The 24,560-nt window shown below is 35.5% G+C and overlaps 2 protein-coding genes and 2 long non-coding RNA genes across 4 annotated transcripts; 1 reads left to right on the top strand and 3 right to left on the bottom strand.

The window, feature by feature from the left end:
* Nucleotides 1-3,655: 3,655 nt before the first annotated feature.
* LOC132644781 (uncharacterized) lies at nt 3,656-6,982 on the bottom strand. Its single transcript, XR_009583906.1, has 3 exons — nt 5,781-6,982; nt 4,976-5,042; nt 3,656-4,042 (listed from the first exon to the last, which is right to left on the bottom strand). It is a non-coding gene; the product is annotated as an uncharacterized LOC132644781 (long non-coding RNA).
* A 648-nt stretch (nt 6,983-7,630) lies between these two features.
* On the bottom strand, nt 7,631-9,101 carry LOC132644184 (leucine-rich repeat receptor protein kinase MSP1-like). The gene is made up of 4 exons (XM_060360760.1): nt 8,915-9,101; nt 8,701-8,837; nt 7,747-8,550; nt 7,631-7,636 (listed from the first exon to the last, which is right to left on the bottom strand). Exons 1-4 carry the CDS (start codon nt 9,099-9,101, stop codon nt 7,631-7,633), a joined length of 1,134 nt encoding a protein of 377 aa, XP_060216743.1.
* Nucleotides 9,102-10,399: 1,298 nt separating this feature from the next.
* Nucleotides 10,400-11,228, top strand: LOC132644780 (ferredoxin-thioredoxin reductase, variable chain-like). The gene has a single exon (XM_060361381.1). The coding sequence runs from the start codon at nt 10,596-10,598 to the stop codon at nt 11,082-11,084; it is 489 nt and encodes a 162-aa protein (XP_060217364.1). The 5' UTR covers nt 10,400-10,595; the 3' UTR covers nt 11,085-11,228.
* A 10,515-nt stretch (nt 11,229-21,743) lies between these two features.
* LOC132599799 (uncharacterized) lies at nt 21,744-24,264 on the bottom strand. Its single transcript, XR_009567022.1, has 3 exons — nt 23,791-24,264; nt 23,024-23,074; nt 21,744-22,078 (listed from the first exon to the last, which is right to left on the bottom strand). It is a non-coding gene; the product is annotated as an uncharacterized LOC132599799 (long non-coding RNA).
* Between the last annotated feature and the right edge of the window lie 296 nt (nt 24,265-24,560).

Genomic DNA, 24,560 nt, shown 5'->3' with positions numbered 1-24,560 from the left:
TAATCTATTATGTTTAATATTATAATCGATAAAATGTTGTTATATTTTGTAATTATAAATAAAACTATAAAGAATGATAAATGAGTCTTAGAAGTAGTTTATCATGTAAAAATCCCTAAAAAGAGGTTAGCTTACTGTATTTATGATTAAGAATGGGTACTCATTGAGAATCAGTAAACAATTTCAATCTTTTCTAATCGTCATAATTTCCCGCATCATCCTTTATCTTCCAAGACGAGTAAATTCCCCTAGTGTTTGGTTATATTTTTAAAAGAAGTATTTGCCTTAGTTTTTTTTTTTTTTTTTTTTTGAAATAAAGAAGAAAAAGACCCCTATAGATTAATTAATCACTATAAATTGATGTATCGCTCAACTGTAAATAGAAAAACTGAAGCTCTATAATATCTTTTTAATTTTTTTTAAAAAAGAAATCATGTATCAAACACTATTATACGATACCAACATTATTTCTCTCATATTTTACTAACAACTAATTTTCTTAATTTTCTCATCTGGTTTCAAAAACTATTACACAAAATTTCATAATTTGCTTCGAAATTCTTAATTTTGTATTTTTTATAACAGAATTAATTTGATCAGAATGATCATGAAAACAAAAGCAAAAACAAAACTAACAGTTTTTGAAAACAAAAAACAAAAGTATTGCCCAAAATTTCCTAAATATGTACAGTAAAAAAATAGTTTCCTAAATGGATCAAAATAAGGAAAGTTTTTGGCGGTTGCTTGGAGAAGGGAGTTTCCTAAGTTTGATCAATTTTGGGAAAAAGTTTATATGCCTATTCCTAAGTCTGATCAACTTAGGAGAAGTCCATATGCCTATATATAAGATGAGATGAAGTAACCTTAAGCCTCACTTCACTCCTCTTTTACTCTAAGTAATATTTTTAAGAAAATTTCTTCTTCAGTCATGGTTAGGATAGTTGTGGATCTAGAAAAGATATTTCTAAATCACTTCTCAATAATGAAAAAGCCTGATATTTTTGAGTTGATTAAAGCTGCTGTTGGTGTTGCTGAGTGGAAATATCCAGCAGAGTTCAAGAATCACAAAGATGAATTCTTGAAACTGTTGATGAGTCCGGAAAAACCTGAAGATGATGATGAGTATGATGAATATGATTATACTGATTTATGTGCAGAATTCGAGCAGCAGATGGAAGAAATTGTTGAAGAAAAGAATCCTACGTTTCAAGAACAAGATCAGAAAGAAAACAACGCCTTAGCATTAACAACAGAGACACAAAGTTTCAAGAAGGCAAATACCGATGCCGACACTCAAGGCACGAACACGAGTACAACAATAACAACAATGTCCAAGAATCGCAGTGGGGATTCAAGAAAAATAAAAGGGTCCATGAAAACACACAAAAGACATGAGGAATTGGGAGAGCAACTCAAACAAGTTGATGATGGTGATAAAAAGGGATCAAAACAGAGCACTGGCAATTTAAGAAAGACGGGGACGGATATGGTTCAACACAAAATATTGGATGATGTTGGAGACCAACAAGGAACAAAACATTCTTCCCATATTACCCAAAGCAACAACAAGACAACTATTACTCGGGGTAATATGGGATCAGCAGCAAAGCAGTACAGTACGGGAGTTTCAAGTAATGCAGCCATCAAGCGTGTGCAAATTTCTCCTCCTCATGACAAACAATTTACTTATGACGGTTCGAGGCGGCTTCACCAAGGAAAGGAACTCCAGAAACAGAGCAACACTGCGAAAACAACAGAGGACATCAAAGACTTGAAGAAGAGATCATCAATGGATTTTGAATCAAGTAAAAGGAAATTTGAGGAGAGGTTTGCGGAGCAAAGCAGAGCCAAGAGAAGGATAATAATGGTGGACTTTCATGATATGCCTAAACCTGCTAGAGACCCTTCTGCTGCGCCTAAACGCTGCTGGGATAGGAGAAGATTTTGAGATTATGAATCAATTTGTCCTAAATAGAATCTTTTTTGTCTTACAAATTGTGTAAAGTGTTAGATCATTCAATTGGCTATTTTTTCAATCAGTCCACTCTTGAGTATATGCCCTTTTGTACATTCAAATATAATAGAGAATCTATGATTATGACCTGCTCAGATTTTGGATATGATTATGACCTGCTCAGATTTTGAATTTACTAATTAAGGCTAGAAGTTTTTTCTCTTGATTCTGCTTAAATTTACCCTTTTAAATCGTATAATCTGAGTCTCAGTTGATTATTCAAATTTGTCTATTGTATTCTTTGCATCTCGGCTCAACTCTTAGTTTAGTCCAGTACATTGTTAGCCTCACCATCTACTAATCTACCTAAGTTTAAAAGTTTCAATCTTTATGAATACAATGAAAGCTGATCTATTTACTCCCTCAGTTCACTTTTACTTGTCCATTATGGACTTTGCACACCCCTTAAGAAATAATAAATGAAGTGCATAATTTATCATGATACTCATTTTTTAATGGATTTGAAATATGATTTGACATGAGTAATTAATACTATGGGTAAAACAGGAAAAAAAGAAATTGTCTTCTATTTCTAGAATACTGGACAGGGAAAAGTGAACACAGAGAATACTATTTAGAGGTGAAAAATATTTCCCAAATGGAACTTGGAATCACTCACTGTACTATTCAAAGATACTGAGATGAACTTTTTAAAGTAATTGAATCAAAGATGGATTCAGGACCTCAGTATTTCTATTTTATTGTTAAAAGAGGCACAAAACTGTTCATTGTGAAGTAGCAGCAAGGTTAGGTTTCTATCTAAATCTGAAGACACCCAAACCTGAAGCAAAACGTAAAGATATCGCAATCTAGCTGAGATTTAATGTTGTTGGAGGACGAAAATCAATCGCCAACTTTCTGTTTTCAATATGGACAAGTTTTGCATAATTAGTAAGTATTGCCCGAGCCCTTTAGGTGAAAATAGTGATATTTACAAATCGTATCAGTTATACAACATATAGGAAAACTTAAACTCCAACTATGGATATTGAAATGCAGGATTAAATGGCTTAATTGTATTCATATAGACTTCAATACCTTACCCACCCTAACACTGATTTTAAGAACAAAGCTGTCTTATAGTCAATGGGATTCACGTCTATAAGCAATAACTGGAACTTAATATGATGGCTAAAATGAAAAACTAGTGCCTGGGTCTGATCTTCTAGTGCTGGTCATTCCGTTACTGGTTATTCCGTGCCTTCGGACTAGGAAAATTTTGTCGACCAGTCTGTCCAAGAAACTGAAATATGCTCGTCTCCATGGCTTTCAAATGAGTAAGATACTGTAAGGAACAAGAATACCTGTAATAAATCCCAATCCAACACTCACATAAAACCATCTATCATGAAATTCGTCACTGCTATCATTCTCTAGTACTGTTCTATTGTCTGAGTTTCCATTTGGGCCTAGTCCTAGAAGTTGAGCTCCACAAAGATGGGGATTCCCCTCAAATGCAGACTCTGTAAATGTCACGACCCAGCCCCGTGGGCCGCGACTGGTGCCCTACTTGGACACCCAAACAGACATACAACCCAAATCGTCATTTTATCGCTTAACTCAGACTTCATATTCATCATTTTAAACAGAGCTAGAAACAAATATTATCTTACGCGATTTCACGTACAAAATATCATATCAAAACCAAAAGAGTTGGCGGAATATACATCGCCCACATTTCAGCACAACCAGATGCGTATACATATATCAAAAGCCGACAAGGCTATCAAATGGCACAACGGCCCCAAAACATATACAAAATGCACGCCGACAAGGCTGCCATAACGAGTAGGATCATACAAACACATCTGAACAGAAGTAGGCACAACCCACATGTACGTCTACAAACCTCTAAACAGACCAACCGTATCATATGGCGGGACAGGGCCCCGCCGTACCCCTGAACAAATATATACATATGCAAAGACCGAATATATACCAAAATGTAGGCTCCGGAATAAGAGGAGCACTCCAAACAGCAGAAGAAGGTATCCTAAACTGGTGGATCACCAAACTGTGCGTCTGTACCTGCGGGCATGAAACGCAGCCCCCCGAAGAAAGGGGGGTCAGTACGAAATATGTACTGAGTATGCAAAGCAGAAGATACAGAGAACAAATCTGAGGCATAAAAGAAATAGTAGTACAGAACATAAGTAGAAATTCAACATATCAAAATGTTTACTTTCAAAATATAAGTCATGCATAAGGTACAAAAGAATATGGTCGCCCGCCCGTCAATGGCGCCATAACACAGCATAACACCAGAAGGTTTCAAATCTCCGTATCCCCGTCACATATCACATCACAACATAACGCCATACACAGCATAACACCAAATATATGTGGAACCCGACCCTCTTTTGCGAGTAGCTCGGTGAACCATAAACACAGCATAACTCCGGAGTATATCAAAGTGCGCACGACAACAGAACCGGCCCGGGAACCGGCGAAAGATATAACAGAACGCACGAGTAGAGTCGTGAGTAGTCATATGCATAAAATCATTATCATGAAGTCAAACATAAGTAAAATGATCATACTTGAAAAATCGAAATAATAGTCATAACGAATTCTTTCAAAAGTTCTCCGAATTACATAAAGGAAAGTCGCGGGACCCACGGACGGGTATTGACCCGAGTCGGGCCCGCCTATGGAAATCATACTCATCATAGGCCATGCAAACTCATACGAAAATATCAAAACAATCCGAGCCTTTATGCGAAAGGTATGGCATTCAAAAATTACGAAATTCATTAAAGTGAAACCTTTTTGCACAAAGTTTGGAAATCACTTCTTTCAAAAACATAATGGTTCATATTTCATCAAATCATACATAAGAGTGCCAAGGAATATATATAGATCATATCATGCTCGGATTTCGAATTTGGAATTCCCTTAAGGCCCTAATCTAGCCTATGTAAAACTAAGGCATGCCAAAAGAAGGAAGGTTGCTTTACATACCTCGTACACACTCCAAGCTAGCCCAAACTCAAGCTAATCCCAACCTACACCTCGGGCTCCCCAAGGTCTACAAATATGTCATAATATGCCGAACGTTAGCTATAGGCATTTAGGCATTTAATTCCAAACTAGCACTAAATTCTACAGAAATTTGGGCAGCATTTCCCCTGTAAATAGGCCAATCCCGAGAATTTAACTCGGCCAAGTCAACAATAACAACAACAATAACCAACCTAGCAACATTGTTTACATAATCGCAAGAAACTATATTAACAACATACTAACTCCTACAACAGCCCACAATGACTTCATTCCAATTTCTAATCGTCAATATCCTCATTCTTATTTTAGAACTCATGACAACAACAATCAACATTCCAAATAAATTCAATCCACTCTTTTTACTAAAACAGTCCACGGTTGGACTGTTTTTCTTACTTCAACATATATCACTTCTTTTACATCTTAACTCACATATTTACAATGCAAACAATACACCACAATGTCCATAACAATCAACAACTAAAGCATCACATAAAACAGTCCACTAATTTTCCTAAATCAGCCCCTACACGGCTTTAATACCAAATATATAAAATTCCAAAATTTTCATTCCTTTCAAACACACTACAACATTCAAACCATCCTTAATACATGTACAAGAAATTCAAACATTACTTCACATAAGCCCTTCACACGGCTAACTTTAAATTTCAACAACATTCAATACCAACATGCACCATTTTATACCTATTCACAATGCATCCAACTCATTCTAAATGTAAAAGAAATAACCAATTCTTACCTTGAATACTTGGCTCCAATTTGTGTCTTAAATTCCTATACTTATTCTTGCTTCTCCACCTCCTTCTCCTTGTCTTCTCCTTAGAATTTTTATTAGCAACAAACTGATTTTTTTTTTTTTTAATCTTCAACCTGGCCGTGCACAGCCATGGATGTGTTTACTAGTTCTTGAAAGCTCTTTTTTTTTTAACAAATGACTTAAAAGATGTCATTTGCACTATGCCCTATTCCCTATATGTTACACGTACACCCTTCTTTGTGACTCACCTTTGCACTATGTTTTGTTACTTTTCAGATTTTTGGTACTTTTTTTTTTTTTTATATTTATTCGGGTGGGGCCCACATGGCCCTTTAGGCTTAATTATTTAATGAAGTGGTTAAATTTTAATCCCACTTACTAATCTAACCACGGTAAATTAATCCCAAATTTATGAATTGTGGTCCCAATTTTCCCTAAGTGTTCAATACCAACAATTTCATATATAACTTATGTCTCAAAATAAAATCAAAGGTCAAAAGTCCCGACTTCAATTCCCGAAATGGTCTTGACCTTGAATTATTATAGTTAATCCGGGTTGTCCAATGTATAAAAATACGGGACATAACAGTCATAGTTGTCATCTGACCCTTATAAGGAACCATACCGGATAAATTGTTATTTGAGAAGATAGCTCAAGAGTGACATTGATTCCATGCTTGATGGGATGACACCAGAAAGCATATTACTCGAGAGATCAAGCGATGCCAACTGATGTAAGCTTGAAATGTTTTCTGGGACTTGTACACTGATTTGGTCTCCAGACAAGTTCAAAACTATGAGGCCATATACTTTGTCAATTCCACAGGAAATGCTCCATTGAGGTTGTTTCTAGACAAGTCTACTGAGGTAAGAAGTGATAGTGTCTTGGTGTACTTTTGGAACTGGTTTTTCAAATTCACTCTCAAGCTTTCTTCGTAGTGAATCCCTCTATACTTCCAATATAACAGCTATTCATTCACCTTTTGCTCTTGTACCATGGCCTTCAGGTCTCCTATGCTTGTTGGAATGGTGCCAGTTAAGTTGTTTTCTGCAAGATCAGGACCTGCAATGAACTCAGATTTGACATTCCTGAAGGAAGTTCTCCGGAAAGTGAAGTTGACCTTAATCCGAGGATTCTGAGATTTGGAAAACCATCAGAGATCCTACAGGGGAACTTTCCGGATAGTCTGTTGTTGCCTAGATCAAGTGTCTCCAAACTAGATAAATTTTTCAAAGAAAAGGGGAACCCTCCAGAGAATTTTTTGTCATTTAAGTGCAATGACTGAAGCTGGATCAATTGTTCCAACGAACTTGGAATCGAGCCAGAAAGACTATTGTTCCTAAGGTCTAAAGCTTTCAAGTAAGAACACTCTCCTATGCTTGAAGGAATACTTCCCGTTAACTTATTTTTGATAGATCAATGACTTGAAGAAGAGTCATCTTTCCTATAGTAGCTGGTATTTCACCCGAAATTTCATTACTCGAAAGAGACAAAAATATCAAGTCTGGCATGACTTGAGAAATATTATGTGGGATGAGACGTTGAAACTTATTGTTTGAGAGATCAAACAACTCAATTGCAAAAGTAGGTAAAGGGATGGGTCCCTTAAATAGGTTTGAAGTCAGATCAATATCTGCAAAGGGGAATACTGATAATGAATTTGGTAGATTACCATTTAACAGCAGGGATAAATTAGATGAAATGTTCCAAAACCGCCTGTAGTGGAATCTGAAATACTCGCATTTGAAATGTCTAGGAACCTGAGCTCTTTTTGAGACTTGAGCCAAGTAGGAAAACAAGGATCTAAATGGCAAGACCCCATGCCAAGATTTCAAACCTGAAATGGGGGAATCCAGTTGGGATTAACATGGAAGGTGAATGAGTTGGATGAAAGGTCAAGAATCTTCACTTTGCTCAGGTTCTTAAAATGAAGTTCTGATAGAGTACCTGCAAGGAAATCAGAGAAACGTCAAGAACAGATAATTCAGAAAGCTGTCCAAAACTCTCCAGTGGAGTACCATTTAGCTGGTTCACTGAAAGTCCCACGTTGGTAAATTTTTGAAGCTTTCCTAAAGAAGCTGGTATAGGGCCTTCAAAAGAGTTGGAAGCTAATCCAAGTTGTTGAAGATTTTTCAACTGACCCAACCATTTTGGTAGTTTACCAACAAGACCTCCTGTCAAGTTGTTTCCTGATAAACCAAGTCTGATTAAATTGCATAGTCCTCCAATAATACTCGGTATTCCACCTTCAATGTTGTTCAAAAGGAGACTGAAGTGAGTCAGATAAGTCATATTCCCGGTGGATCTAGGCAATTTTCCATGTTGTTTGTTCGAACCTAAATCAAGAACTTTTATCTGTTCCCAGCTTTCTCTAAATAGCTCAAGGCAATCGGCACTAAGGTTGTTGTTTAGTGCGAGGTTCAAGTATCTTAACCTTTGAATCTCACTGATGCCAAGTGGAATTCCGCCCCTAAAACCAGAGTTGCTTAAGTCTATATATTCAAGACTGCTGATATTTACAAGCCAACTAGTTAACATTGAGTTGAAACTATTGAAACTAAGATCAATAACAGCTAGTGAAGTGAAGTTGACAGGAGTAAGAAGTGGAATGGAGCCAGACAAGCCACAAGATGAAAGATGCAACTCAGTTAAATGTGGAAGCTGGTTTAGCATTTTCAACCAACTTGATCCTACCATAGAGAGCTCTACTTGGTTCATGTCAAAATATTTTAAAGAAACAAGACCAGGCACCTACTGGAAACTTTCAACAGTCAAGGCTGAGAATTCTGAAGAAACATCAAGCTATTACAAGTGAGAAAGATTTCCCAAAGTTGGAGATATTGTACCAAAAAAACTAGCTTTTGAGAAATTCAGATATTCCAAATTCATCAAAGAACCGACAAATCTTGGAATTGGGATTCCACCAAATGTGTTTAGACTCAAATCCAAGTACTTTAAAGATTGAATTTTTATCAAAGTAGGCCTAATCTTCCCACTCAAGTTCCAAAATCCATACCTGGTAACATCATCAGGATTGACTGAAAATGGATTGTGAAGGTCTATTTTGATAACACGGAACCAGTAGTGGTACTTCTCCCTATTCCTCTCCACTTACAACAGTCTCTTCCTTGCCATGACGAAAGCCGGTTCTCAGGATCATTCATGCCATTCTTGAAATCATCCAGTGCTTCAAGATCAATAGCGGAACAATTTCTAGCACCATTTTGAGCCTTACAAGCAAATTCTGCAGCTATTGAATGTAAAATGACAAGAAAAAGAACATACACTTGAAGCCTCTCCATCAACTCCCCAAGTCTTGGAAATAGAACAAGCACCTCTTTCTTCAGGATGGGATTTGGTAGTTGAAAATAAATGGTGCATTAACAATTACTGTTATCACAATGGTTGCCACTATCCGTCAGCTGAATAAAGTACAAAACAAGGGATAAGTAAATTGGTTTGCACGTTGTTTAGTCAACTGGTCTTTGTATCATAGGATTTGGAAATGATTGTGCCATGTTTTCTTGAGCGTCAATCTTTCGTATTTTGTCGTTAGCTTTTGTTCTTATATTATAAAGTTTTCAGAGATCAGCAACATAACAATAAACGAAAACAGAAAATATAAAGGGAGAAGGTGTAGTGAACCTTCGAAGTTGACCAATACAGCTCAAGTATTATGCAGCTGAAGTCTGTAGAGCTAGTGAGCTACTACATGATAATAAGTAATATCCATCAAGGCCTTTGGATATTTTAATTTGATTTAGCCCGAAGAAAGAAGAGATACATTCTGATTTGTTTAATGTTGAACATATGGTTTTTATGTAAACATTTCATTTTTATTTTTTTATAGAATAAGGTAGAGAAAAAATGTGTTCTATCTAGAAGAATAACGTAGGCCTTTGGATCCATTCTGCATATTTCTTGGACACTGGTAAAAAGGTTTTTCAAATTTGCAACAGCATATAAAAACATAAGTATTTTTCATACTGTAATTCCAAATACATTACAAAATTTAGTACCTTTAGTTGTTTCTAATCGAATGACGACTTATTGACCACTAAATTGTTACATTTAATTATAGTAGTCCTAAAGGCGTGTGAGCAATAGTAGTCACAATCGTTCTTTAATGCAAAATATCGGGATGTATGTACGATAGACCAAAACAAATAGTCACAAAGCTTCAATAACATCAAAAGACATACTCCTTCGGTCTCAAGTTAAGTGACATAATTTGACTTGATACGAACTTTAAGAAAGAAAGGATGGACTCTAAAAATTTATGGTCCAAAATAAGTCTTAGATATTTGTGTGATTTTAAATCATGTCATAAATTTAACAATAATAACATATCCGGTGTAATCTCACAAGTGGGATCTAAAAAGAGAGAGACTAGAGTTTACCAAACCTTACCCTACTTGAAAAGTAGGGAAGTTATTTCGGAAAGATTTGGGCTCAAGAAAAAATAGGACAATATCTCATAAGTATAAATTATTTCTGGCTATAAAAAGAAAGAATTTTTTATTTTATTAAAATAAACTAAAAAGAAAAGTGTTATATGTAAATTGGGATAGGAGAAGTAGTTAATAGTAGTAGTTAGATTTATCCATTTCTTTAAAGGACAAATCCTCAATCACAGCCATGTAATTTCCAGATATAATCACATTGTTCAATGATTCAATCCATCATGGGATAAACCTATAAATTACCACCACCACAAAAAAATCTCAAAATCTCTCCCCACAAAAACCCCATCAAGAAAAGGAAAAAATAAAATAAAAATCTGCCCCAAAATCACCATGACTGCTTCAAGTCCAGCTTTCTTCTCATCATCATCAATTCTGAACATACCCAATTCCAAGAACATCTTAAACCCTAACCCTTTAACCCAAATCAAGATTAATAAATCAAGAAACCCTCAAAAAAGAAGTGGTTATTTCATTTCTAAATCTGTTACTGTCGATAACACCTCCACTGTTTCCTCTACATCTTCATTGAATGTAGATGAGGGTGTTGATGAAAAAGATGCTGCAGCAATTGGGAAAGTTGGGTCTAAGGTTAAGGTTACAGTTCCATTGAAAGTCTATCATGTGCCTAAGGTTCAAGAATTGGATTTAGATGGTAGAATTGGGACATTCAAACAGTATGTGGCTATTCATAAAGGCAAACAAATATCTGCTAATTTGCCTTACAAGGTCGAATTCGTCGTAGACGGTTTGGAAGGCCGAAATGGTCCAGTTAAGTTCTCTGCTCACCTTAAGGAAGATGAGTTTGAGTTTCTTGACTGATCTGTTTCAGTTTTGATTATAATTTTATTGCTTTTTTAAATGAACTCTATATGTACCATTGGAAAATAATCATGTGTTCAAGTATTGTTTTCTGTATCATTTTGTAGAATTTAACTCTTTTAAATAAGAAAAATGCTTACTTCATTTCTTTGGGTTTCGATTAATTTGTTGGTACCAATATTAAATCTCGGATAATGGTGATAAATGCGTTGGTAGTCTAAATTAATACGTAAAACTTCCGAGAACTGAAGATGATGATACGTCATAATGTTCAGTAGTCTGAATAACAGTTTGTAAGCAAGAGCAGGATATAAAACCAAAAATTGATTGTTTTGTATCAAAGTTATTGATAGTCTACTCTTGCTTGGATGTTTCCGTTCAGTCCTTTATCTCGTTCCGTTGGTAGCTATTCTATTGTTGTAACGATCAGTAAAAATGTGACTTGTCGTTGAATCTCCAGATTTATTCTTTAGCTTGTTTATGGTTGGATATATATTCCTTAGAACAGAGAAATTTACACTCATAGTCTTTATAGGAAATGGTGAGTTAAGCAACAAGAGCTGAAAGACTTGGTTTTCTCCTGTATAGTAGCTTGATTTACTAGCCATGGTTTTCATTGAGAAGACTAACCAGTAAAGTAATAATGTAAAAATTGGAAACCATCAGATCTGAATGAGCGTCCATAGCAATTGGACTGGCAGGTTAACAAATTGCTGCATTGCAGCATATTTTTCCTATCCAAGGTTTGCTGCAGCACACTATGTGCTGAATGAATTGGACATTTTGAGGTTTTAGCCTTAGCTGAGGCATGATTTCTCTATTGTGGAGTGTATGCACATGTATTTTCATTATTAAATAATTATGAAATAAGATGTGTTATAATTAGAGCTGAAAAGAAAAAATGAAGAAATAGATTAGAATTACTCATGTTATACTTATCAAAAATAATTGAGCATAATATATTACTTTGCAATATTACACATTTTATTGAACAATTAAAAAAAAAAAATTACACATTTTATTGTTAAGACAATTAGAAGCTATAGGTCTTACTAGGGATCAAGCAATAAAGTATGAGAAAGAGCAATAAGTAAGGTAATCCTTTTACATTAATAAAAGGATTACCTTACTTATTAAAAAAAGATTAGTTTTCAGCAAATCAAGTCAAAGACAGATGATGCCTGGCTCAGAGATATAGAATTCAACAACTGCTTCCAATTGGGGATATGCCCGAGCAGAGAGCAATAGGATGTAAATGTCAAGTGCAAAGCATTTGACTTTGGTGATGGTATGTCTGTTATATAAAATTTCTTGCATGTTTTGCAAAAGTACACTGCATAGGCTAGAGAAGAATTAGTACTTTAAATTCTGGTAATCATTGACGGCTTATACCATATTTCTGATCAATATCTGACTGCTTCTACCATATTTTCCGTATATACAAACTAGATCAAAAAAATAAAAATAAAAAATCCATATATACAAATTAAATCTAATGTATCACCTACTAAGTTACACGGACTCGGGTGCCGGTATCCGATACGGATACGGATTCGAGTGTCGGATCGCAAAATCTAAATTTAAGATTCGGGGGTATGTATCCGTTTATGGATACGGGTGCGGGGATTCGGCTAAGAAAATTCAAAATTATATAAAAAATAGAGCTATAAAGATATTACAAGTTCTGAGAGATATTCTTATGAAAAACTTACATGTATATGAAATAAAAGTACTTCTTTGTTTATCTGAAACATGAAGCAACATATATGAAATAAAAGTACTATAATATTGAAGGTATGTCATTTTCCTTATCTTAAATCTGTTTTATTTTTAATTTTGAGAAATCAAAATCTCAAATTTTTCCCCCGACTCCAGTCAAAGGATCCGTATGTGATTGACCATATCCGGAACGTTTGCCGTTCCGGCACCCGCACCCGTCCGTATCTGGGACGGGGACGGCACCCAAAATGGCGAGTCTGTGTAACTTAGATCACCTATACTTGGATTTGAGGGAAGATGCCATTTGTGGAAACTTGCATAGCTAACTTAACATTTTCCCCAAGGCTATGGTCTAATGGTAAGGGTGTATCACGTGATGTGTGGGTTAGGCGCATGTCACGGGTTAGAACCCGGCCACAGACAAATGCCTGATATTTAAGTGGGGAAGGGTATCGTCCATTATCCACCGAGTTTTGAACCGTGCGCTACTCACTTGGGGATTTCTCTCTTTAAAAAAGAACTTACCTTTTGCATTTTTGGAAAAAGTTGCCAAATTCTTTGAGCATACTGCTTGGCTCAATGTCTGATAAAAAACTACCAGCAAGCTAGTTGGCTCTCTTTGCTGTTTTCATACTTCCTAATACAGAGAGGTTGAAGTTGGAGATAAAAGATCTCAAGTATGATCATCATAAGGACTTGAATGTGTACTTGTTTTACGTATATATAGTAGGTGCATATACGTCAGATTAAAATATCTACCCTGGAGATTGGAGAAGATCTAGGGTAAGCTAAGCATTGCTTGTAAGCTCCATTAGTTTCATGTGCAAGCACTCCATCCCAAAATATGTTTTCCCATATTTGTCTAGAAGTTGGAAGTATGTTAAATGAACAATATATTTTGCCTTGAAGCAGCTGTTCATAATGTGCTCTTGCTAGTTGCTAGTTTCCCTGATTCTTAGGATCAGAAAAGAACAAAGAATGGATGTATTAACTGCTGAAGATTTTGATGTAGAGTCTAACTATATATTGTTGAGACATTCATACTGTTGCTGCATGTGCTCACCATTGATATATAAGAGATACAGATATGAATGAACCTGCTGTTTCATGGTTACCTAAGCAGTAAAGAGTGGATTGTGGATGTGTATCCCAAATGCTATCTGTATAGTATTCCAGTTTCCACCTCTTCTTTTTCATCTTGTACATGGTGCTTCGGTAGTGTTTCATTTCTTTTTGGTCCCATTTAGAAATCAAGATGTTAGATCGGTTCAGGTACTGTGAACACTTAAAGGATAAACTTTACCTCTTTATTTTATTTTGTTTTTTATAAGGAAACTATACCTCTTTATTGATGTTGCCAACTGCCAATTAGTTCGACTTCAGCTTCAGACTTGGGGAATTTTAGGTCCAACTAATTTCCATGTGCCATATTTCATGGTAGCTCTAACACAACAACAATAACAATTACAACTAGCTTTTTTTTTTTCTTTTCTTTTTTGAAACTATTTTTCAGTTTATAAAAAAAAGCTAGTTGTGGCTTGCTACACGAATCTGCTATATTCATTATGGGTACTCAATAATTTTTTGTTAGACAAATTAGGAATCCTCTAAAATTAGAGATTATCTAAATCTCACACTTATCCTTACACTGAGATACAAATCCCTAACAAAATCGAATAGAACGCCTAACAAAAGACCCGCAAGGGTGGCTAAGTTGGTTGAGCATGAGACTTCCGTAATGGACGTCTCAAGTTCGAAACCCCCTGCCTACGATAGCAGGGGATTTGCCTTCTGGGTCGAGCTCGTCGCACGGGCTTGCCTAGTGTAGGTTATCTCTCCTGTGTGGTTTGCGGGCTATTGCACAGGAGCAGGGTTTACTCTGTGCGCACCCGAAGGGTAGCGGCTGCGGGTTCCCTTGTCATTAAAAAAAAAAGAACTCCTAGCTAATGGTAGGAACTGATTTAAGTGCATGAGCAACAACTAAACTGTAATCCCAACTAGTTGATATTAACTACTCCTTCCATCCCAATTTGTGTGATATAGCTTGACTAGGCATGGAGTTTAAGAAAGAAAATAAGACTTTTGAAACTTGCAGTCTCAAACGAGTCATAGATATTTGTGTGGTTGTAAATCATTTCATTAAGGGTAAAAGGGGAAGTTTTAAGTTAAACTATTTCTAAATATAGAAATGTATCATTCTTTTTGGGACAGACTAAAACAGATAGTGTATCACATAAATTGGGATAGAGGAAGTATATGATAATTTACTTATACTATGTTATGTACTTCACTAAGCTTATATGGATTCGAAGAGATTATATGAAACCTCCATGTTTTATGTTTATCTTGCCCTTTCTTAACACATTCTATCACCATGGCGGATCATATATAGAGGTGCATTTGGAGGTCTATTTAAGACATGATCATACCATCTCAGTTGGCATTCTCATGGTATACTACTAGCACCTTTTGTTCGATTGTGATCATTTCTTGTCTTGTTTAATTTTTTTTTTTCCTGGTAAGCACATCCATCATAAGTCTTAACATTCATATTTTATGTTACTCATCTTATGTCGACATGTTAATCTTAGAGGCCAACAGTCACTTCTATACATTGCTGGTTTCACAGCTTTTTAATAAAGCTGCATTTACTTGGAATAGGTATCTTCCTCTTGCATATCAACTCCTGGCACCCCTCCATTTAAGCATCATATTCAATTTATATGTTACATCTTCATTTATCATGTGATTCTCCTGAATGAGGATAGATATCTTAATTGTCTGCATTTATGCACTGCAGTGTCGTCTAATCTCACCTTAACTGTATTCTGTTTATGTGGGATAAACTTGCAAAGTATTTGGTCAACAGAGTTTCTGTTTCCTCAACCAACCCGACCTCTGAGATTGGTCTAACATTTGTCATGAGCTGGTTGGACAAAACTGTTATTTTCTAAGATAAAGTATTTTATTAATGCTAGTACCAAGAATATACCACAATAAAAGAAAAAGATGTTACGAGTGCTCTGTTACATCCTTGAGCTCAAAGAGTCAAGAAAAATAAAAGCTGTGTTGCCTCCCCAACCACCGGTTCCTTACACCAAACAAATGGACTCTCTAAACACCTATACTTCACAAAATATAAATGTTGCTTTTGTCCTTCAAAACATCTTTGTTTCTTTCAAGCCAAATATTCCACATGATACATAAAGGGATAGTCCTCCATATCAGCTTACTGCTACTGCCAAGCACCAACTTTCTGTCCTTGCCAACATTGGAGAAGACTCTTCACATCTTGTGGCATGACCCAGTGAACCCTAGAAATGCTTAGGAGCATTCCCAAAATCAGCCTAATACTGTCACAGTGAAGCAGCAAGTGATTAGAAGGTTATTGCTTACTCACAAAAAAGAAGCATCTGCTGCATATCTGAAAGCCCCTTCTTTGTAGCAAATCTTGAGTCAAACAAACAGTTTTGCTGCCAACCAAGGGACGCACTCAACCGGAGGTGCTTTAGTCTTCCGTAGCATTTTCTATGGCCAATCCGCCTCCCAGTTGTCACATTTCCTTTGCAGCATGCTGTAACTGCTTCTGACAGAGAAATTTCTTTTTGGCCTTTCAGATCTGCATGTCCCTTCTGCTATCATCTAGAGTATAATAGGCTCCAATAAATTTAGAAGTTGACTGATTTCACATACTTCCCTATAATTGTACATAACTGAAAATTTAAAAGTTGACTAAATTGAACTGATTTCACAAACTACCTAATCATTGTGTACATAAATGAATTGAACGTCAGATAAATTTGAGTTCAAGTGGCACAACACATTTGATTGGTTATTGGGCCAATGCCAGCTTTACTAATTCATTCTATTGAAAAGTAATGTCTTACTTCTACTTAACCTAAAAGTTTTACTCTACGGAGTACTTCATAGCTCAAGCTCTTGGTTTACTCCCTTGTTAGATTTATTAATTACACAATATCATCTGCAAATTTCATATATGAAGAAGCTCCATCTTGAATATATTGGTTAGCTCATGCATAAGGTAGAAAGAGATCACTGGTGTAGAGTGTAGACTCACGATTCTGGTGAACTCTTCCATGTATCACCTTCCACTATTTTCACACTTTTGAGTTTTGAGTGCTAATCATACATACCTTTCTTCCTCTACCTACAACTTTCCATCAATTTTCTTAGTAAAAGTTAAAACTTATGTTGTAGGAGTCCATCTACAAGCTGGTTCTCTACTGCCCTTGTAATGTTCCCAAGTCTATGCACTCTTTCTCAAGATTTCATAGTTGCTCTAGTGGGATATTGAAATGGTGAATGGTCTATTCTTGAGAGTATGTATTTGTCTAGTTCAGGGTGATTCTACTGTTGTCAACACTCCTCCCCCCACTCAACCCCCTGCCTTCCCACACCTCTCCCTAACATACTTTTTCGTTATCGAAGAACTGCTCTTCTCAATTAGCTGCAAAGTGGATGGTCAGGTACCAAGTTGCTCTTTCTTACAATCAACCTTGAGTGTTGCTCAGAAAGACGGTTGGTCTGTCTTGAGAATGCTGTACTCTCTGCTAGGTTCAGATGACTTTTAATGTTGTTAGGCGATCAGTTACACGGCTCTTAATTGTATTCTCTCCTTGTGGATGTGGAGGTGTGTGGGATGGTATATCATATAGTGATGTTATGTGTTAGGCTAGCAGAAGGTAGTAACCAATTAGGTGCGTATAAGAGGGGCTTGCCTTTAGAGTATAACAACTGCAACAAGGCATTGTTGTTTTGAGTTCACTGGCAAATGGGAAATGGAGTGGAGATGATGCGAAAACTGTAGCTATTCACATTTAAATGGAAACGCAGGGTCCTCTTCTTTATGTGCGTTGTATAAAATATAGAAAGTTTATATGTGCAGTTATGAAGCAATGGGTATCCTTTTTCCAGAGAAGTTAACAGTCGAGTAACAAATAACAGTAGTGGGAGATTATATTTGATGAAAAATAAAATATTAGGAGTAATTGGTATGTTTAATTGTGATGAATTGTTACGGATCACGGTCCAAAGGATTTTTCTTTATAGCTACAAGGATGGGATAGTGAAAAAGATAAAACGTTGGAACTTGATCGGAGTTAGTACAATACATTTACATTACTTGTTATGTTCATTTTCCCTTCATTAGTTTCTGACGAAGATGCGCAATGACCGATAATGTGTTGGTGACAGGGGAGGGTGAATCTTTAGAGCTTTCTGTGCTCTGTGAATCCTGCTTAGTTGCTAGCTAGTGTTCTTTATTAATTAAAAATAGATTTGTTGATCTGGCCTGTACTTGTGAATTGTGATGTGGATTACATATAATTTATGCATAACGTAAAACTTTAGAGATCAGAATTTAGAAAACTGGTAATTTACTTCATGATAAGTGAATCCTGCTTTGCTGGATCCCTTTTGATATGTTCTAGAGTGTCATTGTGAAAATTGTTTTTGATAGTGGTGATATAGCTTTGTGCTTGTTTCCTTGGTTCATGGAACTTGCTGGTGTTGAAGTTTAAGCTGGTATTTTTGCTAAATTAAAATGATTTATTTTCAATGAATCGCCATTTTTCTTCTTTGGCTTCCACGTGATTCTATTCCAACTAGAGTATAGTAACATGTAAACCAGCTATAGGAAATACAATACCACATAAGATATCTAATATATTTGACGCGTGCATGTTCTTTATTACTCATAACTTAAATGAAGTTGACTTGAAATACTCTGCAGGTTCTTTTTTTCTAGTTCCATATTTATGCACATTGTCTATGTTCAAGTCGATTAGGTAGCTAATTTTTTTTGATAATCAACTATGAGTTAACTGGCTCAACCCCATCTGACCACTGGTTCAAAACTCGGTTATTCACATAGGTGAAATTTTATTTTATTTTCCGGCATTTTTGATTGTAAGGGGAGTCGTCTAACTTGCTCTTACCCGAATACTAGGTACATGTCAATGGTAGAGTTCAAACTTGTGACGTGCTGTCTATTGACGCATCTCGGGCAATGTCCTTAGTCCTTACCACTGAATCAAGTCTAGTGAGCATTAATTAGGTAAACTGCTAGTCCAAGTTCAATATCACAGACTCGTCGATAAAGTTGAGCTGGCCTTGTACATGTTAAAGTCAGGCAAAACTAATAGAAGAACCACTCTGATCTTTCCAAGTACGTAGATCTATGGTCCAAATTCCATAAATAGTAGCATCATCTTCTTACTTTCTCTTCCTTCTCCCATATGTAATACTGATAATAGTAGCATTATTCATAAATCACGATGTCTCTCTCTTTTTATCCTCGAGGGAAAATTTTAGCTGATGGAATTTCTCCATTTTGTCTAGTCAGAGGTGCAAAAATTTAATGAGCTATCACTTGTTTGGGGTTTTTTTTTTTTTTTTTTGGGGGGGGGGGGGGGGGGGGGGGGCACAATTAAACTAACTCAAAACATATTACAAACTAAAAAGAAGGGCTAAATATCAAAATGAATAAAACTCGCTATATGTTAAGTTGATTTGCCTTATACTGGGCATTCAGCGAATGGTTTGATTGTTTTTCATAAGCAAAAACCAAATAAATCAATTCGGGGTACATGGACCGGGTTGGTTCGGATTTTTCAAATACCAAATCAAATCAATTATGTCGGGTTTTTAAATGTACAAACCAAACCAAGCCAATAAAAGTCGGGTTTTTCAGCTTCAGGTTTTCTCGGATTTTTTTGTTTTTTCAGGGTTTTCCGGGTAAAGTCTTCATACATATAACTTGTGCTTTAAAAATTAATTTGTGTATCTAATTAAGGTGTTTTTAAGAAAATAGCACAAAATTTAAGATGAGTGATAATGTTGTACTAAAATATTCAACAAAAAAGATAATGAAAATGATCAAAATCTAAAGGTACTAAGTCATGCTAAAATAAGTACTCCCTCCGTCTCATAATAACTGTCATCTAAGCCAAAAACACTCATATTAAGAAACCAATGATGAAGTGTAAAGTTTACCAAATTACTCTTCCGTAAAAAATAATTATTTTCTCCTCTTGATGAGCATGCACAAGTAGTTCATCTTTCGACATTGGGAATCCAACCATCATCATTTAGAGTACTACTACTTCTTTTGCCTCTTACTAATCCTATCTTCCATAGGCCAAAACTTTTATTTTCATGTGAAACCCAAAATTTGACATTGTGAATCCAACTTTTGGCCTTGAGTAAAAAAACTTGCCATGTTCTGTCTAAGGGCAAAGATGGAAAAACTAGTCAATATATATATATATATATATATATATATATATATATATATATATATATATATATATATATATATATATATATATATATATATATTGGTATCCTAACGTGACACTTACTATGGGACAATTTTTTTTGGCTAAGGTGACACTTATTATGGGACGGAGAGAGTATAAATTACATGACTAAATATTAAAGAAATAAATCATATTATGTACTTTCACTATCTAAATTATGATTAATAGATATCCAACATTATTGTTATTCCTAGTATTAGAATTGAATTTCTTTTGTTGGCATTAGTATTGATTTGAGTTTTATTTGAGTTACTAACATCTATGACCGATAAAACTTATTGGATCATTCAAAATTCTAAGTCCAAACTTGAAATATATATATATATATATATGAAAAGACAAAAACTATGAAAAATTTAAGATATATTTATAAATTACATTACAAATAAATATTTTTATATATAAAATATTTTTTTAAAATTATTTATATGTAATATCGGGTTGGTTTGGTTCGGTTTGACTTTTTTTTTAGTTAAAACCAAAGAAACCAATTATGGTTGTTTTTTTTCCAATACCAAATCAAGTCAAATCAAACCATTAATCGAATTTTTTTCTCAATTACACTCGAATTGTCGGTTTGATGCGAATTATCAGTTTTTTTTTTACCCCCTAATATTCAATCAATCGTGGATCTCACTGGAGTGCAACCATGGCAGTTAGGATCTCTAAATGTATTATCACCCGTAATATACATAATGGTGAAGTAAAATGATTTTGTTAAGAGTATCCAACTGATCACTTTTTGCCGATTATAATTTCACATTAAACGTAAGTAATGATATTTTTTCAAGTTGAACCAATCTACTTATTCGTATTTATGCCATTGTAGATATTTCTAAACCACCTCTCCAATTTTACATCGCTCTATCATATTTCCCTTTATATTTTGGTTTTGATTTTCATATCACGGCGCCTTGCTTTGTCGGAAACAACTAAGCATGTAACATGTACCTCATATTCATGGTCAACCCGTGCTGCGTATTAGTCATTTTATCGAGGCAAAATACATCAAAACACCCCTGAACTATACCCGAAAAGTCGATATCACACCTAAACTATACGAGCGACCTATTACACACCTTAACTTGTTAAAACTGAATTAAATTACCCCTCGACAGACCAAAACTCAAGCGCGTATTTGTCCACATTTTTGAAGGCGTTGGAGCTGTAAAAAGGGCCATTATAATTTAAAAAAAAATGGAAAATAACTTGCTAAAACCTAATTAATAACACGGTTCAAAACCATTTTCACCCACCCCACATTTACTTCACCCACCCACATTTACCCATACCCGTTTAGAACCCTAAGGCCAGCAACTCCCCTAAATTTGCTGAAGAACACGCCCAAATCGGAGTCAAGACCAGTTGTTTTTGAATCAAAGGTAACTAAATTCAACTTTATTTAGCTTGTTCTACTGTATTTCGCTCGGATTCACCCTTTTTTTTTTTTGGTTGCATTTGTCTGTACTCTTTCATTTCGTATGGAGCACTTGTTAAGTTGATTTTTTTTTTGTTCTCTTTTCTGTTAAAGATTGTTATGTCACGACCCAACCCCGTAGGCCGTGACTAGTGTCCGTGCTGGACACCCAAATGTACCCAATAATCCAAACCAGCAGACTAGCAGATTATATAAATATAAAAGTCAGTCGACATTACTAGTGTCATAGAGGAACATATATAACACATGGAAGCCGATAAGGCTATCACAAATCATAGCAACCCAAAACATATACAGAACCCACATGTATGTCTACAGACCTCTACAGAACATAACAGAAACATAAGACAGGACAGGGCCCCGTCGTACCCATGAATAGCGTACATATATCCAACAGCAGCAGACTGTACCAGAGTATAGGCTCTGGACAAAAGAGCGCTCCAGAATAGCAGAATAGGTGTCCTAGGCAGGTGGGTCAGCAAATCTGTAGTCTGTACCTGCGCGGCATGAAAACGCAGCCCCCGAAGAAAGGGGGTCAGTACGAAATATGTACTGAGTATGTAAAGCATGGAACGTAGTAAACAAAGTCATAATCGGAACAGGAGGTACAGAAAAATGAACGGAATATCCAGATTAGCAAAATGCTGATCATAAAGCATAAATAGTACTTACAGGAAACGTATGTCATACCTGGTCCCATTACGGAACAAAATCATAACCGGAACAGAACGTATAGAAATGTGAGTGAGATGTCCAGAGTATCAAATGCATATTTTCAAAATGCAAAGGATCATGCTTGACAACATATCCTGGCCCGGGCTCAGTGGGGGAAACATTGAGGCATCCACGAACGGAGTAGTGAGAAACTAAATGCACTAAAAATACCATAAATATATTTCCAGAGACTCAATGAGGCATATCGAATGTCAAATCAAATCAATGAAATCGGACGGAAACATAGTAAGTAAATTTAGATGTCATAACGGGTTACGGAGGCATAATCTATCCGAGATCGTTTTCAAGATTCAAAACAATTTATAAGACTTAATGAAATATTTAAAATAGTTTTTATTTAGTAGATAAAGGAGTAGTTAGAGTATCTCTAACGAAAACGCTCGAAGACAAGTCATAGACACATAAAGGGTAAAATTGGAAATAGTGGGCCCACCTCGGAACCAATGAAGCGGTGGGCTCAAATTTCGTATTTTTAAGCTTATGGGGTCACCTACAAAGGTTCTAGGACATTCCATAACTTCCTAAGCAATTTGGGAAAAATTTTCATAATTTTTCATCAAAGCATACTTAAGGAATTCAATTCTATTGAATGAAAAAGAGACGATTTCAAACGCGGATTCCGATGGACAGAATATTCCCCGAGGCGTAAATCCAAGCCTAGTACATCTAGGACATGCCAAGAGAAGAATCGGGATAGCTTTACATACCTTTCTTGCCCTTTACGCTTGCCAAAACTCAAATCCCGTTTCGTCCAAAACCTACAAATGGTCACATTTACCAATTTACTATTCATAAGACTTAAAATTTCAACCTTAACCAATTCTTGTCTATAAAAATTTGAGCAGCATCTCCCCTATATATATATCATCCCCGAGGTTAAAACTCGGCTAAAACAACAACAACCATACCAACAACAATATATACAACATCAATAATCGACTAGGAACGCATTCTAGCGTAAATAGTCTTATTTTCCAAATAATGCGACAATTCCAAATCCAACTTTGCACTTACAACCCGATATCAATATTTTCATATTCACATACTAATATAAGACCATTCAAACATAAACCAAAAGTATTCCAAGCTATATATTCAATATTCAACAATTCCATGAACTTACATATTCAATCCAAAATTCTTATATATGCAACAAAACCATTCCAACACATTTTCTACTTACTAATTCATCTCCAACAACAATCTACCACACGGCCAACATGGCTTCTTTCCAATTTCATCCAATTTTCATTCAACTTCCATTTCCAATACAAATTCCACAATAACCACAACTAGTATACAACTTAAAATTCAACTCATATATGTATACAACATATATACACCCATGGCTACATATATAATATATATACATACCCACTTTGCAAACTTTCATATTTCCATAAATTCTACTCATTTCTACATACTACAACACAAACAAACCTTCATAACATAAGAAAAAAGAATTGATTCTTACCTTGTTTTTATGAAAGTAGCAAATCCTTCAACATCTTATTGTTCCCATGCTCCTCTAACTCCAAACAAAATTATATTCGTGATTATGCGTTGCCCGGACTTCGATTAGTACTTCGTAGCTTGAAATTTCACTCACAATCCTCACTTTTATGTGAGATTTAGGCCCCTTTTTGTTGCTGAATTTTCTGGAAAATTTGAGAAGTTTTTAGATGATAAAAATGGGGTTTTGCCCCTTTTTATAAGGGCTGAAACGGCGTCACTGTAGCTACAGTACTGTAGCAGTGCTGTAGCGTACTGTAGCAGTGCTGTTTCTGCGCGACAGTTCAGTTTGTAGCGTCTATAATTCTCTACTCCGACGTCCTATCGATGAGTGGTTTGTTGAATCATAAACTAGACTTGACGAACTTCATTTTAGGCTTTTGAAACGCCTTAAAACTCCAAATATGCATAGAGATATACCCCTCCAAAGTTGACTAAAAATTTGTCCGGCATTTCTCAAATTTTCGTCGAACTTATTTTCTTCAACTTGCTCGATCTCAAAATATTCCGAAACCCTCCATACATGATATTTATCACTTATTATACATGATAATGACCATATTCTTGTGTTTTAAAATACTCTTTCCCGATGACGACTTACAAGATCATAATCATCCATTATTTAAACAATATACTTAATAATGCCTCATTCCTCATACTCCAAAGTTGTTTTAACTAGTCGTAACTCGACATTCTTACATTCAAATTTAACAGTGTTTCTTCGAAGTACGG

The sequence above is a fragment of the Lycium barbarum genome, chromosome 6 (assembly GCF_019175385.1).
Source record: "Lycium barbarum isolate Lr01 chromosome 6, ASM1917538v2, whole genome shotgun sequence".
Lineage (NCBI taxonomy): Eukaryota > Viridiplantae > Streptophyta > Magnoliopsida > Solanales > Solanaceae > Lycium > Lycium barbarum.
This window is presented reverse-complemented; position numbering and strand designations above follow the sequence as displayed.

Coding starts and splice junctions, on each gene's coding strand:
- LOC132644780 (XM_060361381.1), top strand. CDS start 10,596: ATGACTGCTTCAAGTCCAGCTTTCTTCTCATCATCATCAATTCTGAAC.
- LOC132644184 (XM_060360760.1), bottom strand. CDS start 9,101: ATGGAGAGGCTTCAAGTGTATGTTCTTTTTCTTGTCATTTTACATTCA. Junction 8,838..8,914: donor ATGGCAAGGAAGAGACTGTT/GTAAGTGGAGAG, acceptor ATCCATTTTCAG/TCAATCCTGATGATGTTACC. Junction 8,551..8,700: donor GAATCCCAATTCCAAGATTT/GTCGGTTCTTTG, acceptor AGTTTCCAGTAG/GTGCCTGGTCTTGTTTCTTT.